This window comes from Callionymus lyra, chromosome 5 (assembly GCF_982586985.1).
Source record: "Callionymus lyra chromosome 5, fCalLyr1.hap1.1, whole genome shotgun sequence".
Classification (NCBI taxonomy): domain Eukaryota; kingdom Metazoa; phylum Chordata; class Actinopteri; order Syngnathiformes; family Callionymidae; genus Callionymus; species Callionymus lyra.
Window position 1 is genome coordinate 21,210,938 of NC_141822.1, and position 17,751 is coordinate 21,228,688.

The window sequence follows — 17,751 nt, forward strand, 5'->3', positions numbered from 1 at the left end:
AAGTAAGAAATAAAAGACAGAAATATACTTTAAAAGAAAAAAATAGCACAAAGCACAAATTCAAAAAAAACAATTATAATTATAATTATAATAACACAAAATGCTACAATGCAGTAAGTTGCACTCTCCTTGAGTTTTTGAAATGTCAAATCCCAGTCTGCGTTGGCTCCATGCATCCGGGCAACAGATTTTTTAGATAATCACAATTATTTCTCTATATCTTGCTCGACACATATGGAAAAGCCTCCGAGCTGCCGGTGTGAGATCCAGGTGTTTTTTTCTGCAACGTCTTTCTTCCACAACAAGAAGACCAAGGGCTGACAATGTCAGTCGCTTCATTTTCTTGTCATTATCCATCATATTTTTCAACGTCTGTAAACACCGACCATTCTCGACTAGTCAAATGTGTGTGAGGCATTTTTTTTTCAAGAGAGAGACGGGGCCGGACTACGTCAGACCACACAGGACTGTCCGACGGCGTCAGACGCCCGACAGTCGGTGGGGTGTGTCTAGGCCTTTAGACTTCCACTTTTTTTTTTCTCCAGATAAATCTACTAATTGCTAATAGCCATTCATTTGAGATATAGGTATCATGGAGGAAACTAAATTTATTCGGGGAAGCACGTCCATTTTTTACAATGTATATATGTGCCTGAAGAGAGTTTGGGAGCCCAGTTAGACGTTCAAAAAAACTTGTATTTTTATAATATATGTTTTGAAGTTATTTTTAACAATTAAAGAAAGAGATGGGAACATTTTCAACACCAAGATATTTACATTTCTTAACTACAGGAATATATGATGGTAATGTGATACATGATGCCCAGGAGTTTAAATGCGTTAACTTTGTCCAATTAATTTTGTATCCAGATATTGAACTAAATGTATCAAAAGTTGATAAAATGTGTGATGATGTGGAGGGATCTTTAAAAAAAGAAGAATATCGTCTGCATATAATGATATAATGTGTTACAGAAACTGATAAGTTTTATTAATAAATGTTGTCGAATCTTTTGAGCTAAGGGTTCAAGTGAGAGTGCAAAAAGTAGTGGCGATAGGCATGTCTCACTTGATATAGAAAACCTAGCGGAACAAATGTTAGTCGTACAAACCAATGCAGGGTGGTTTGTGAACAATACTTTAATTATGCCAATAAAGTCCTTCCCAATGCCAAATCTGTCCAAAGTAACCCAAAGATATTTCCATAAGTACTTTTGCATAAAGCTTTACATTCGCATTTATAAAGGAGAGAGGTCTGTATTTACTGCATTGTGTCAGGTCCTTATTTATTAAACAGTTATAATTGCCATGTTGGCACTGGTGTTAAAAGATCCTTCTTCAATAGAGGCCTGAATCATATCAAGGAGGGGTGGACCCAACACATCCCAGAAAGCTATATACAGCTCTGATGGAATTCCATCCCATCCTTGGGCTTTTTGCCCCTCTTCATCTGAACGAGAGCCCCTTTTCAGTTCTTGAAAGAACAAAAGGTCACAAACAAAGAGGTCTTAGAACAAAAATTGTCAATTGATTTTTCAGTCGAGGAAAGTTGTGATTCATAAAGGGTTAAATAGAACAATTTGAATTCCTTGTTAATATCATGAGGGTCACCCAGGGTGAAGTTTTAATTGCTACAATATTTTAGTATTTTTCCTGACTTTTCATTTTTAGGGATAGCAAATGACTGGGCCTTGATCGATTAAAACAATATATTCTTCGTACTTTGTGCATCAGAAATTCAGCTCAATTGTCTCAGTACGGAAGTAAGTTCAGATCTTATTATTACTTTTCTTATTACTGTTGCCTCCAAATACTTTGTTTATTGTTGAGATGTCAATAGAGTGTGTGTCTTCCAACTCCGTTATCTTAAAAATCCTGCTGTTTGTTTAAATTAGATGAGAATTAAGGAGTTCCTAATGCATCCCTTGATAGAATCACACAATATTCTGGGATCACCATCAAATGAGCCTGCATTTAAATTAATCAGTTGTTTTTTATTTATTTTCCAGAAATTTAATAAAGTTTAAAGAAGCATCACATCAAACGGGAGTAAAACGGGCCGAGACGATACTGTGATCAGAAAGAGCACATGGTTGAATGTTTACATCTTTGATGTTGGAAAAGGCTCTCAATAATGCAAATACATAATCTTTATGTGAAAAGTTAGGATGTCTTGCAGAATTAAATTGTATATTGTCTAGATGTAGGATTGATTACTCGAAATAAGTCTACTAAGAGCGTTCATAAATCATACATTTATCCAAGTTTAAAGCAGCAAAATAATGCATATCTCCACCAATAATGAGAAAGAAACCCTGAAGTTGTTATAATGTTTTTGTTAGTTGAGTTAGAAATTAGGGTTCATATTGGGAAGATGCATACACTGAAATAAAAAGCATATTTATTTCCCGATATTAACGTTTTGACATAAGAAATCCTGCCATCGTCACTACCATATTTACCAAGAATGTTTATTTTTAGGTTCCATTTCAGTAAAATTAAATGGAATTCTTGTACCATTGCCATGTCAACCTGGTTTCTCCGCAGTTGATCAAGATTGCGTTTAATCTGTCCATTCAGGCCGTTTACATTCCAACTACTCGTATTGCAGCAATGACTGGAAATAAATGAAGATATTTAACAACAACAATAAAGAATAATGCAGGACTGTATGTAAAAAGAGATTCCCCCACCATGTCGCCAGAACCCACCCTCCCTTCTCCAAACAACAGGAGATCCCCCAACCCTTTTAACAATATCAAAAATACAGCAAAACGGAAAACCCTTATTTCTGTTTCTCTGGAACAATTATTTGAATGGCAACAAACAACCAAAAAAAAATACAACTAATAATCAGATTTTAACTCCTGGGAAAGTACACAAAAAAAGGAAGTCAAAAATACAGGGAGAAAAACCAACCGTGAATGGAGCCGTGTAGGCACCAAGTCTGAACTCCTCCGCGGTTCAAAATAAAGTTTATTTTAGAGACTCCACAAACTCCTTAGCCTCCTCAGGTGTGAAGAATACGTGGCTCGATCCTCCTCGAGTAGCCATGACTTTAGCTGGATAGAGCAGGAGAGTGCGAAAATCCAACTTCTGCAGAGAGTCCATCGAGTCAGAGAAAGCCATCCTTCGTTTAAAAGTGTACAGGCTGAAGTCGAGGCTGAAGCGGATGGTTCTCCCCTCCATCTCCACGTTAGATTGCCAGGCAGTTTTTAGGATTTATTTCCGTCAGTAAAGCGAAGAAGTTTGCAGATGAGTCTGCGTAGAATAGAGCGGCCGCTGTCATCCTCCTTCGGAGTTCCAAAACACCATCATTATCTCAACCCGTCCAATCTCTGGGAACCATTTCTGGATGTCCAACATGTCAGCGATCTTTAAAGCATAAAAAAAGTAGCCTTGTCCGTGAATTATAACAAAATTAGGGGTAAGACCGGAATGCCGAGCTCTTACATCCCTCGCTTGGTCACGTGACTCCGGCAACAAAAGTTTCTGATTATGGTTTGTACTTTAAAGGGTCATGTCCTGCTGAATTGGATGGATGTTGAAATAATATCAGACCCTTTTAGAACACTGCAGCATGTTCCAGTTTATTTGGCTGCAAAGATATGACCTGCAAAAGGGCATGTTCACCTGATCATTTCCTAAAAGAAAACTATTGATTGAAATTTTCAAACTGTCGATAATAAGTCCAATTGGATCCCTTTTTATATAAAAAACATCTATTTGTTTTTTAAAATGCTGACAAAATGTCACATTAGGTCTTTAAAAACTGCATTTATTTATGTATGAGCAAAGTGCAAACCTATTTATAACATTTATCTGTGGATTAGCAAAGGATTAGAGGCATTTCAAAACATGTATTAAACAAGAAACGTAGACAGTAAATAGATTTGATGAGGAATATTTCATTGATCATGTCATGTCTAGAATTTTATAAATGTGGTTTCAAATGGAATAAACACATTTAAACAAAGTAAGACCTTGGTGAGATAAATTGTATACCAACATCTTGTGAGAGTGTGTAGAAATGTTGTGTTGAATCTTTGACGCACAAAATAGCTAAGCCGACAACCAGTGGCTTGGAGTCTACAGATGCTTTGGTCTTCTTAAATGGGCCGGAAAAGGCCAGTCTTTCAAAGCCCGATAAATTCCCAACAGATCTGATTTGCCGTCTCCGTTTGGAGACCTTGATCCAAAATGCCAGAGGCTGTTGCAGAGATGGCTCACGTAAGATGCTGTAGCCTTGAGTCACAACAAATGTCTCTTGAATCAGGCTTAACCAATCTCTATTTGCTTTGCTGATTAGACCAACAAGAGCGAGGAGCAGGTGCTCGGAATGTGTGAAATTAGTGATCATGCTGTTGCGATGAAAACGCTTGTCAAGTTAACTATCATGAAATCTGCTTATCAATTTCAGCAGCGCCCGCTGCCCGCCGACTGGAAGTGTTCATTTGCTAAAAAGTTGACAGAGAGGGGGAGGTAACGAGTCAACAAAACTGTTGCATATGGAGCATGATTATTGGGTGTGCAGCAAGACGGGTAATTTGTCGACCGCACTTCGCCATACTGCCTCATTTGGCTCGCGTTCAAATGGTCAATTTTGCTTGGCTCTAAGTAAAAGGGAATGACGAAGAAAGAAATCATTTTCTCTCAGGCACCAGCTTTTCTAGGCTTTTGGTGGTTATTATATCCACAACTGCACAGCGTGGCGTAATTAGCAGTGCCATGTGTAGCCAGGCATCTTGTATGATGGGATGCAGCTTCAGCGGCCCCCCTACTGTGTCTGTTGTGCTCCTCCGCTTCACGTTCTTCCCGATTACGCTGAGCTCCAGGGTGAATGTGTACAACTCCATATCAGAAGAATTTCCTGAACACACATTACTGTATACCCACAATGAAGACTGCTCAGTTAAAAAAAAAAGAAAAAAAAAAAGCTCAGTGAAATAGAAACACTTATGGAGATTCCCACCGTGCGAAGAATCCACTGAAGCCGTCTTTTAATGTGTCAAGTGCAGAAAGAAATACTGAACTCACTGATGTGACTTTATGCTCTGGAGACGTAGGAAACGTGGATGTGAAACTACCACAAAGTACTTTTTTTTTCAGGAAACGTATTTTCAGAGCTGCCGAGAGTCATGCTTTGAGTGTGACTTCCTCACTCCGCTTGACATTTCTCAAGCCTACGTTCACCCGTACAATACTCAATATTAAACTTTTGTACTTTTTGCACAAATATGTCCAACAACAGAAGGGACTAGACAATCTTTCATTACAGCGCCATTACACACAACACAGAGAGACATCGAGTTAGTGTAACATACCAACATTTGAACACAACAGAGCCCACATTTCTCCACTCATGAGCCACACTTAAATCAGGAGTATTCTAGCTTAACTTCGTGGTAAATTTAGATGAAGGAAAACTTACAGCTTTCAATATTTAGGAGCATTAAATAAACTGCTTCTGCCATGTCATCCTTTATTAACAGTCACACTTTGTACTCTTAGAAATAAGAACAAGCGAATCCCTCACCGGTTTCACTCTTAAGTAACATGGAAAACAACGAGCGTTATAGTATTTTACTTCTAGTTTGTTCAAAAATGTAATAGAAACAAATAAAGACCTATACAACTACAATTTCTTTCAGCCTACATAGAAAATATTTTTTATTTTTCAGCAAGTCCGTCAGTTACAAACTTGTACATTATCATAAATTAGGTTAAGTTTGATATAAAATCATTTTTAATGTCTTTTTATTTTGTATTCTGCATTGTTGAATTGATAGTAATAATAATAATAATAGAATAATGATGATACAATTATTATTATGTACTGTGTAAATAACTCTCCAGAATCACATGCATACATAAGAAAAGAGAAAAACAAACATGAATCCGTTTAACAACTGCATTAAATATACAAAACATTGTTATGATAACTATCAATGCTTGAAGTGATAGTTCACCCAATATTTATATTTCACATATTTTCCACTCAACCTCATGTCGACTAAGCATTGGGATTATTTTCAGAGTAATCTGTTCCTTTTTAGAGTTATAGCCAAAAAATGTTTGTTCATTTTAATGAAAAGACTGGTGCTCAGTTGTCTTCATCTTCAAAACTAACGTCTTATTTATAGTTTTTTTAAATGGAGCATAGACGCAAACAGAGAAAGTGAAGTTGATTGTGGATTTCCGGCGGTGTCCCTTCATCTCCCCCTCACCACTGAACATCCGGGGACAGGACATTGAGATTGTCACGTCTTACAAGTTCCTGGGTGTTCACCTCAACAACCGCCTGGACTGGGTGGAGTAGACTCTACCTGCTCCGGAGGTTGAGGTCGTTTGGTGTCCGGGGGCCACTCCTGAAGTCATTCTATGACTCAGTGGTGGCCTCTGCCATCTTCAACGGTGTGGTCTGCTGGGGGAGCAGCATGACAGCAAAGGATAGGGCTAAACTGGACAGCCTTATTAAGAAGGCCGGTTACGTCCTAGGGCGCCCCCTGGATCCTGTGGAGGAAGTGACTGGAAGGAGGATACGGAGCAAGCTGGGCTCCATGAGGAGGAACTTGTCTCACCCTCTCCAGCACACACTGAGGGCATTGAGGAGCTCCATCAGTGATAGGATGCTCCATCCTCGGTGTGTGAGGGAGAGGTACCACAGGTCCTTCAGACTCCACAATAACAACACAGCCAGATAATTATCTAACTGCACCTTCTTGTTATTTTTGTAAATATGATTAAAAGTGTATATAATATAGTACAGATTTATTTTCTATTCTATTTAGATTTTTTCTTTTCTTTTTAATATTTTATTTCTGGGTGTTTTATTTTTCTTCTGGTATACTGCTCTTGCTGTTTGTTAAAAAGAATTTCCCCTCGCGGGACAATAAAGGGATTCTGATTCTGATTACATGGAATTATATTTAATTTGTATAGTCAAAGGGTTTTGCGGTTCCCATGGTTTTCATTTCTGGCTTTACTGTAGGAAACGGGTCCAAATGGCTTTTTGAATAGTACGGCTTGACGAGCCCTGCTTTAGAGGCATGAATCGTGTCAATCAACATTAAAAAATTGCAATTGTTTAGTTTTGCCAAACACGTCTTGTGATTTTCTGAGACTTGGCAGCCCTTTATTTTCGAGCCTATTTTCTCATAAGGGAAGGGAAGAATAACTGCTGGTCTGACTGTGAGTTCGCTAACAAGATTTTTTTTTTTTTGATCACAGAGTAGTGAAGGGCAGTAACACTCATCTGTATGCATGGAGGAGCGTGGCTTAATTGCAGGGTCAGGATGGTCGCATGAGATAGACTGAAAGCGGCGGTGTAGCTTAAACAGAAGAGTGGACTGACATCTAGAAAGGCAGGCGAGGGAAGGAGGGAGCAACCGCTGCAACACTGTGGGAACCAGAGGTGAAATCTGTCTGCTCTCTGGTTGTTTTCTGAAATGAGAGGAGCTCTAAGATGTGGATAATGCCCTCGAGGAGTTTAAAATCCAATAGGGGGCTTATCATGAGTGATATCTCAGGATATTTCTTACACTTTCAGTCACATGACTCTTTTGTACAGGTGCTGCACCTCCACCTGATATTTGGAGAGTCATTTCTAACGGTTATGTCTCCGGCCCAGGGGAAATATGAACGGACATTGATTTTGGAAGTCTGTGTGCTTGCTTAGCTAGAGAGGAAACTTTTCGCAACAAACCACATTTCCCAATTAAATATGACAACATATTTGTAATGTAACATTTTCCTTCATCCTGTTCACTATTTTGCTCCCGTAACTGGGCACCTCAGTCACTAAAAGTTAGAGAAGTGCTATTTTTGAGATACATAATTACTTGTATATGAATAATCTTAAAACTATTAGGTATTAGATACATTGTAATTACACTCTTGAACTTCTTTTATACTCACAAATAGATTGTAGATTGTAATTTATATATACTGTATATATATTTATATATATATATATATATATATACGTATATATATACAGTATATATATATATATATAAGGTCAAAATGATGGCAAATCCATCTGATATTCTCCATTAGTATCAGGGAATGATGGGCTGAAGAAAGTTTCACGATTCAGGGTCATCATTTCTGGAGCTCAGTAGGTGGCGCACTCAGTTTTAAAATTACATGAGGCTGTTCAAAGCATTAAGGTTTTCAAAGTGCAGTCCACTGAGGGGCCGCCAGGGGGCTCTCAGTAAATTGGAGGGAAGATAAGAATGAAATATAATATAGTATAATAAAAATAGATTTTTAACCATATGCTCTGATCATCTAAGACTCAAAAAACCTTGATCTTTGGATTCTGAAGTCTCCGATTTTACCTAAACACACCACCTGTTATCATGGCCCAGTAAACAAGTAGCTTTAGGCTAGCTATTGAGGACAAAATTGACAGATTTCTGATGAGAAAAAGGACAAAAAGATTCTGCTACCATAAACAAATCAAAAGATCTCATCGCCTATCTTAAATTCTAAAAGTCTAGACAGCAAACTTCAAGTATGGTTTTATAGCCAAATAGAAAATGTGTCCCAAAATTCTGTCTGGAGATCCTATCTAAAGAGTGTTTAAAGCATTCAAAACGTATGAGTCACTGAATATGAAAGCATCTGGTACAGGCCGAAAAAAACTTGTTGAAAAAAGTTTGTTGGAAATTAATTCAGAGTCCTGAAACACATTTGTTAATAATTCATTATGCTTGGCAAAAAAGGAAAGTGAACAAAAGAAAGAAAATACTCACAAGTGGATGTTTCTACATATATTTTCAAATGTATTTTTTGGGCAAAGGGGTCCCAGGACGTAGGCTATTGTAAGTGATGGGCTTATAAAGCTTCATGAAGCATTGTCATGTTGTTTAGAGGTCAGTAGGTGGCACCATCAGTTTAAAAATGATGTGATGTTTCATTAAATAAGTTTTTTTAAATGAGGGAAAATAGTGCAGAGATAACCATCTAGTGGACCCATGAAGCTTCATCAACAAATCACTAGTTCCATTTGGCTCCAAATGGCTGCAAAAAGGAATCGCACCAAAAATGTATTAATATACTTTTAAAGGCTTAAGTATAACTTGTCGTAAACAAAACAAAAGCCTCACAGTGTTATGCTAGTCTCCGAATAGAGAGGCACGACCTCAGTATAAATCGAAAGCAGAGGAACGACCTCAGTGTAAATTGAAAACCTTTTGAGGTGGAATTGGTTCACATTGTGATGCATCAACAAGATGAAAATATATATCCAGTTACAACAACATTAACGTCTTTAAAGGAGGTTGTTCATTGTTCCCATTAATTGCCTAATCAAGTAGATAACAAACACTGGTTCAAATATAATTCGTAAAGCCAGAAAAAAGCCCTTAAATATCCTAAAGGAGGTCAAATGTACGACCCTCTGCTGTTTTACAAGCTCAGTCTGTCGGGCACCCTCTCAAAACTCTCCCCAGACCTTTATCACCAGGCTCAGACTCCATAAAACACCACTTATTACACTAAATCTGTCATGTACTTTAATATGATTCACCATTACAGCTCCCGACATCAATCACCAAAACACCAGAGCAAAGTCGAAGGCTCTGGAGCTGCGGGTGATTTTTCTCTTACCCATTACCTATCGGGGAGTAAACACCTAGAACATTACGCAACGATACTGCTTCATAAGTTACAAGGGGAACTTCTGTTTCACATCGAAATTAATTTCGCTCTCGTGTGAAATATTTGACAGAGGATTGCCTGCAGTGGTGGCTCACGGGCTGGATGCGCAGTGAATTACATTGCCCAGAGGAGAGTGGTGCAGATCGATGTCAGAGAAGGAGCCTCGGGCTCACAAGTACAAAGAGGTATAAAAACCGAGGCTTCCTAGTGGTTTGACTCCATGTGATCTCACCGCGGCGGATTCAACTCAGATTTTTAACCTTGCTGGGCGTTCAAGCAAACAAAAAATACAAGAAATACAAACATTTTTGTCAGTTTACAGGGTTTTTTTTGGGAGGAGAAAACATGTATTCATGCAGTTATCGACAGACCATAATGGAACAGATACTCTTTCGTTGGACATTTTCTGAGGAAAAATATTTCGTAACGCAAATGATGATAATAAATAATATTAAAGAACATCCGGTTGTTGAATTCAGGATAGGCTTTGAGTGCTCTTTCAATGAAAGAAGGAAGGAAAACACAAGCTCGACGTTCACCTTGGATGAGCCGAGACCTTCATGTGTAACGATTCATCCACTTAAGTAATAAAAATCTTGACAGTTTTTCATAACTTTCCTTCTTGATCCTTCAACCTGAATACACTGAAAAAATGAACAATCCTTTGAGTGATAGTCTCGCAGCGTTCTTGTCCTGCTGTTGTCTCCGTGCCAACATTTAGGGATTTTCTTTTTTTGGGGGGGCAATCATAATGGCAAATCTGTTGTACAAGAAGGACCAGCCGGAGCCAAAGGGGGAGGTGAATTTTGCAGAGTCACTTCTTCTTATATTAGACTTTAATCAATCAATCTTTAAGTTGGAATGAAGGTAGAAAAGATTTTTTAAAGGCGTCACTGACCTGTCAGGTTGCGCAAGCCCAGCTGTCTCAGGCCGTAAGAGCCGTCCCACCTGTAGTTGAGGAAGATTGCCAGGGAGTAGCGACCATTGTACAGTTTGGTCCCTCGAATTATCCGAAGATTCTCCAGAGGCAGGTAGTCGAACTGGTTTAGAGCCACCAGCACGTAACCAGTCACCTCCCGGATCGACTGAAAAAAAAATGGATCAATTGAGGATATGAAATCATTTCTAGAGGTACTTCTACAGTGAATATATATGAACAGTCATATGAACAGTCATAGTGTTTACATTTCCACTTTTTTTTCATTTTACAGCCTTATTTTAAATTGTATGAAACACCCCATTATGACTATTCAAATTAAATGAGTGGTTCAGAGTCAGATATTATAGAGCAGAGACTGCTGCGCGATGGTATTTAAAAATATATAAACCTCATCAGCCATTCCATTAAATACCATCTACAATCACAATTATATTCTCTTTGTTATAACGAACATGCAATCAAGCACAAAAGAAAAGACAAAAGATAACTTATCAGATTATTATATTTGAAAAAAATAATGATATTGTGTATAAAGAACTATTTTATTTTCAACAACAACAACTGTGTCCTGTACACGGATAAACACATGCTGCATTCAAGGACAGTTGGCAAATATAAAACAATTGTTCAATTTACACACCAAAGACAACAAACCTCTGTTTGTCAATGAGCAGGTGCCAACATTTAATTAAACCTCACAATACCTGTCATGTTTTACTTGCTGCGCCTAATGTTACTTATGAGGTTTTATTCATCTGTTTGGGTTTTCTTTTACCCCCAAGTTAAAGCACACAGACCACCTGGAGTTGGTTCCCCACTTTGAGATTACCGATTGAAATCACAGCTCTTCTCTCACCAATACAAAGAGCAACCCAATCGGCCGGCATGAACAGTAAATCACAGAATTAAAAATAAATGGAGGTCGTTCCTGTTTTCTCCTTGTTTTAGGATCAGTCTATTAAATCTCTTTCTTAAGAATAAAAAACAACTCCTCCAGTGACCTTCTTCTAGCTCTATTTGGTAAAGAAAATAGATTATTTCCTTCTTTTTTTTTATTGTGATAATCCAAGTTAATTCTACTTTAAAAAATAAAATGTTTCTTTTAATTACTTTAAGAAAAAAAAGTTTTCCAGTATGATTCGTTGATGATGAATGTTTTATACGTTTCTAAACAAGGTGACGAAAACAACGACTTTTCCACTATTGTACTTTTATGCTTAACTGTTCCGTGAGGCAGATTTTTTGGGCTAAAGAAATGCTGTAGAGGTGCTGTAGGCAAATTTCAGAGGCTCTTTGAGGAGCCTGTTATATGTGCCATAATATAGAGTAAAACCTGGCTTAAGCCCTATTCGCACGAGATAAGTATTACCTGGGGACCTCTGTGTTTTGTAGATTACCCCCCCTCCTCCGCGTTATTTTAAGTGCATTCACACGGGATAAGCAACGTCTGTAAAATAGTCATTTTTACTGACATTACCTTGAGATACAGATGTAAAAAGGAGTTTTTTGCAATTACTGACAGAGAGTGTAAGTGTAACCAAGTGTTTTTCGTTTAGAGAAGATAAAGTGTAAAACCGTTTATTTTCTTTCGTTTCTCAACTTTTGCAGATGCTCAACAGCAAGAGCGCAGCCCTGTAAATAAATTTGCCCCAACATTATTCTTACAGAAGAAACACAGTCTGTTATAGTAGTATAACCGAGTGTATTCGTATGGGAAATAACGAGGCTTGAACTTAGTTTGTAGCTGTGCAGCGCGCACGTCTTCTTTACTTTTGTCATGTGGAACACACCCCCAACAACAACAAACCCGATCTACTTACTTTTTAATCCCTTCAAAACGCAGACATTTGGATTCACACGGGATTAGTATTATCACCTGACGCCTGTGTTTGGTGAATTACAGTAGGTAATTTGAGTAATTATTAAATTACAAATCACACAGGACTCAAACTCAGACATTCTCCGCAATTATTACAAATTACCAGAGGTCCACAGATAATACTCCTGTGCGAATCAGACAGAAGTCACCAGTAGAATACATAGAAAAAACGCAAAAGGACTTTATCAACCGCTCAGAAAGCTTCTGAAGGACTAAATACTGCCAAACGACCGACAAAAGTGGAAGAACACTTGAAATGTATTCACTGCTAGATTTCCTGAAATATGAAGTTATGATTCACACCAATCACCACCTGATAATGGATTTCAGGTTTTCCTTATTCCGAGACAATTATTATCCCGGCTCAGTGACAAATGGTGTCAAAATTCTCAGGGCTGGTTCGTAACTGGGGATGCAAAAGCACATCACCACTTGAGCACACAAACTGTTGTCTGTCGTGTTCTTTATGTTCTCTACTCCATCACCACCTACGTAATTCCAGCGGCAGCTGAGTTTACAATCAGCGATATTACGGCTAACAGCGTGATTTATGCTGAGGTGCACAAGTTCAAGGTATTCATAGAAACATTGGCATCTTTCCACGAGCGAGGAATAGATCATAATTAGATGATGAAGTTTCATTAAATGGCCATTCAAATAAGTTGGCGACAGGGTACGGAGAGGAAGATTGTAACGATATACTAGGACAAGCGGGTTATAACGTGGATGAGTAATGCAGGCCGTGATTGGCCGCTGACCTCCGGAGAGTTCTCGTGGAAAGTGACAGTTTGGCCACGAGAAAAATCTTTTGTGTTTTGGGATAAAAGTCAGCCATAGAGTTGTGCTGCTATCAGTGAATAACGCTTTGTTAAGTTACAGTAACCATGTTAGTTTTTTGCAGTAATAAGTGCTGTAACTAATTACTTTGTCAAAAACGATAACACATTTATCGTTACTTTGATTTTACGAGGTTTTTTACTCATTACTTCAGTTCAATTAGCTCACTTGACAGAGGAACAGAGTCCCATGCGAAGGATTGATGGTTCGAGACCGGCGTCGGCTGTAACAAGTAACTTAAACTAACTGAGTTAGTTTTCCTAGTAAGTAGCTACTTTGAAAGTAAAAAGGAACATAAAATAATTGAGTTACTTTTCCAAGTAACTAGCTAGTTTGAAAGTAACAAGTAACTTAAACTAACTGAGTTATTTTTTCTAGTGACTAGCTACTTTGAAAGTGAAAACTAACACAAAATAATTGAGTTACTTTTCCAAGTAACTAGCTAGTTTGAAAGTAACAAGTAACTTAAACTAACTGAGTTACTTTTCCTAGTAACTAGCTACTTTGAAAGTAAATGGTAACATAAACTAACTGAGTTACTTTTCCTAGTATCTAGCTACTTTCAAAGGAACAAGTAACTCAAATTAACTGAGTTATTTTTTCTAGTGACTAGCTACTTTGAAAGGAACAAGTAACTTAAATTAACTGAGTTACTTTTCATAGTAACTAGCTACTTTGAAAGTAAAAAGTAACAAACTAACTGAGTTACTTTTCCTAGTAACTAGCTAGTTTGAAAGGAACAAGTAACTCAAATGAATTGAGTTACTTTATCTAGTGACTAGCTATTTTGAAAGGAACAAGTAACTTAAATTAACTGAGTTACTTTTCATAGTAACTAGCTACTTTGAAAGTAAGAAGTAACTTTAACTTACTGAGTTTCTTTTTCTAGTAACTAGCTACTTTGTAAAGGAACAAGTAACTTACTTATATTAACAGAGTTACTTTTCCTAGTAGATAGCTACTTTAAAAGTAGCAATTTTCAAAGCTGACCTGGTAATGTAACCACATTAATACTTTAAAGTAACTAAGCCAACAACGGTTGCCATATCGAGTGCTCAGATACACATGCACAGCTGCCAAGTATTTCTTTTGTCGCTCAAAGACAATAGCCAGAGAGACGGGAGCGGAGGTGCTCATTAGTTAGATAACAATTCATCAATCATCTGAGGAGTGGAGAGAACAGAATGAGAAGAGAAACTCAAAAATTCATTTCCAAAAGCTTTGTTTCACGATAGGGTTCTGTTGTTGCCACACCTGTCAAGCGGCTGATGTCGACGATATTTTGAAAGTATTTCACACCGTGTTTTGCAACCTCACGCAGCCCATGACTCAGCTGCCCAAAGTACAGTCAGGAAAAAAAAAAGTTTCTCTCAGGGTTGTGTTAAGAAAGCAACCCTCTAGCAAAGTGTATTATTTCAACACGTTGACCCAAACGTGACCCCGTGTTACAACTCAGGACCAGGGGGGAGCTCGCCCTGCTATCATCGGCTGTGAAAGACCCCTGAGTTTTCAACTGAAGGGAGGCAGCTCGCCTGCAGGGCCAGACTGCACTTGAATGGTGGACGACTTCACAGCACCATGTGCCCATGTTTTCATGCCAACCCCCGGAACCAGCCGGCAAGACCAAGAAAAAAAAAAAAAAAAGATTCCTTGTTGCCTGGCAACCGCAGCAACACTCTTGTGAAAAGAGCAGAAGAGAGAAAACAAGGGGGGGGGGACAACAGACAGGATTTTCTGTTGTAATTTACCTAATTCAATTAAAGGATTACTCTCATTCTCAGTCATTTTGGCTTGCTTTGACGCCGCCTAATTACCTTCCACGGATATAATTTACTTCTTAGTCTGAGCGGGTTCTGTATGATTTCTTTAATGCATTCCAGTATGCTGGGAGCAAAAACAGGCAGCGAAGACAGGGAGTCCTGAGGGAAGTAAATACAAACACCTGTGTCGCATCGGCTGCTCTGTTTCTGAAACACAAACACACACACACAAGCCAGAGGAAGATGCTGCCCGATGCTGGGTTGTGGTCGGTGTGGCGTGAATGTGTGTTTGTTTTCGAAACACAAGGAGTAAATGAGATGAATTAAATCATATGATGTTGAGAGAAATACAGAAAGTTGCAGCTTCAGAATCGCATAACAGCCAGAAATGGTACAAAAACGATTGATAAATTAGTCTTTGCCCGACCGTGTTTTTTACATTCTCAAAGGTTTTTTTAAGCGGATTTCGGCACAGGCTGCTGCTCTAAAAGAAAATTCGAACTGTAGCTTTAAGAGTTGAACTGCCGAACAAGCTAATGAAAGGAAAAGCTATGTCGCTATAGGGCGACGCTAACAAAGAAATTCAACTTCAGTTCGGAATATTAAAAGTGAAGACGGTACAGATGAGGGTGGGGAAGCAGGGCGTTCAGAGGAGCTTTCATAAATTTTACGGGGTGAGTCATGGTTAAGAATTTCATATTGCTAAAATCATGAAGGTTTCTGAAAGAGTATGAACTGTCATAAAATGGATAAAAACAGCAGTTTGGGGTAGGTTTATAAAGAGTGCAGGGAAGGACTATGACGCCTTAAGATGTATTTGAATATTGAAATTTCAAACGGCCACTATTTCACGGATTGTATTTATTGCAGGGGGGGTGGTTTCGGAATCCAATTGGGTGGAGTAAACAGGGCTAACCCGGGTCACGCCGTAGAGATGGCATTTAATAAGTGAGGCGATAAGAGAAACTTGCCCTCCGCATTTCGGCTGCTGCTCCCACCACCAGACACAGTGCAAAACGGACGGATATAAGTTATTTAATAATGTTTCTGATATTGTTTTTCTGAATCCTCGACAAAGTTTAATAAAGCAGGGGGATGTTGGGGAGGGTTTCAAGCTGTATCAGTATTCATATTATTGTTTCAGATTGAGGACAACAGTGTCATGATATTTTACATCTCAGACTTATATCCTGCGGCTGATCATTATAGTTTTGATTATGATTGAATATTTATGATTGAATCTATCACACAGAATGTCAATGATGAGTTGTATTATTATTGTATTATCATTATTGTATTATTGTATAATGTGGTAGTTTAATAAACTGTATTTGTTGATTATACAATAATACTTCATGTATTACAAAAAGCATAACTATGCGACTGACTGTTTGAGCTGAATTGTGCATTTCTCTTTATTTCTATTTATCCTGAATGCACAACAAAGAAAATTCCTTAGCAAACACCAACAGCTGGTGAAAAATCTTGTGTATATTAAAGCCAAAAGGCAAATAAAGCCGTTTCTGATTCTGATTAATGTTTCTGGATCCCTCCACTGTAAGAACAATCTAATTTTCATTTCCATGTGTATTTATTCACAAACAAGAGAAGGAGCATTTTTAGGTCTGTTCTCAAAATGTTCTCTCAGGGCTTCAGCAATGATAGAAAAGAAGGCCTCTTCCACTCCAACCTACTGTAACGTGATGGTATTATGGTATATTATATGGTTATAGACTGTCTCGGGAAAAGTCTGCTCTTGCTGTAGTAATGAGACTCTTGCTTGTTCAGGTCTGCTCCAATGTTTGGTAAAGTCAGTAAGTAAGTAAGTAAGTAAGCAAGCAAATGACAGGCCTATAATTTCCATTCCATCTTTGCTTGGAGTCTTGAATACAATGTGTTGATATGAGTTATCTAAATATCTATTTTTTTAATTCATTAAGTCAAGAAGTTAAAACCTGAGAACCTACATTTACGGAACGGATTGCAGACAAAGTGGAAAATCCTCAAAAACATGATAAAATACCGAGAACAAAGTGAGTGAAAACCATTATTACATTCTCTTTCATAACCTCTTTTTATCCAAGATTTGAGATGGGGTAGAACTATATAAAGTAATAAACCTCAAAGCATCATGAGGGACTTCTTGGAGAGGAAAACTTTAACATTTTCAACATTTTAGTAAGTCAGGAAAGTTTGGTTTTCTTTTATTGAAATACAAAACAAAGGGTTACTTTTATGTGCATGCAATAAAGATTATTTACTTAAAGGTTTTAAATAGTAGGATATACTTTTTTTTTAATCAGTTGGTAGTAATCAGTGGGCTAGCAAACAACCGGCCAAAGGGAGTCTGAGGTTCTCCCGACAGGCTTGTTTAGTCTTTCAGTTATACCTTCAAAAACCAAGGTTTTTGCATTTTGATAGAGTATCCCTTGAAACCCACTGCACCGACGCCAGCTGAGGGGCAAGGAATAGGACTTTGTTTATTCCACAAAAACATAATTATGAGTGAACACGCCTGTTCTGTCTTAAAGCAAAAATGAAGCTCAGAAGCTGCCGAGGGATCTCAGCAGCCCCTTCAGATATGAGAGGTGCACTAGTGGAGACAGAACAATTGGGCTTGCATCGCATTAAACTGTTTGTGAAGTAAACAGTTTTATTAATTAATGAAT

General features: G+C 38.0%; 1 protein-coding gene across 3 annotated transcripts in view; it reads right to left on the reverse strand.

Annotated features, from left to right (window-relative positions):
- The window catches only part of LOC148079724 (receptor tyrosine-protein kinase erbB-4-like), a 222,740-nt gene that overhangs the window by 80,303 nt on the left and 124,686 nt on the right, over positions 1–17,751 (reverse strand). For all 3 annotated transcript variants that reach the window (XM_087791381.1, XM_087791382.1, XM_087791380.1), the window contains exon 3: positions 10,565–10,751. In XM_087791381.1, coding sequence (XP_087647507.1) covers positions 10,565–10,751 — 187 coding nt within the window. The remainder of the gene's footprint in view (positions 1–10,564; positions 10,752–17,751) is intronic.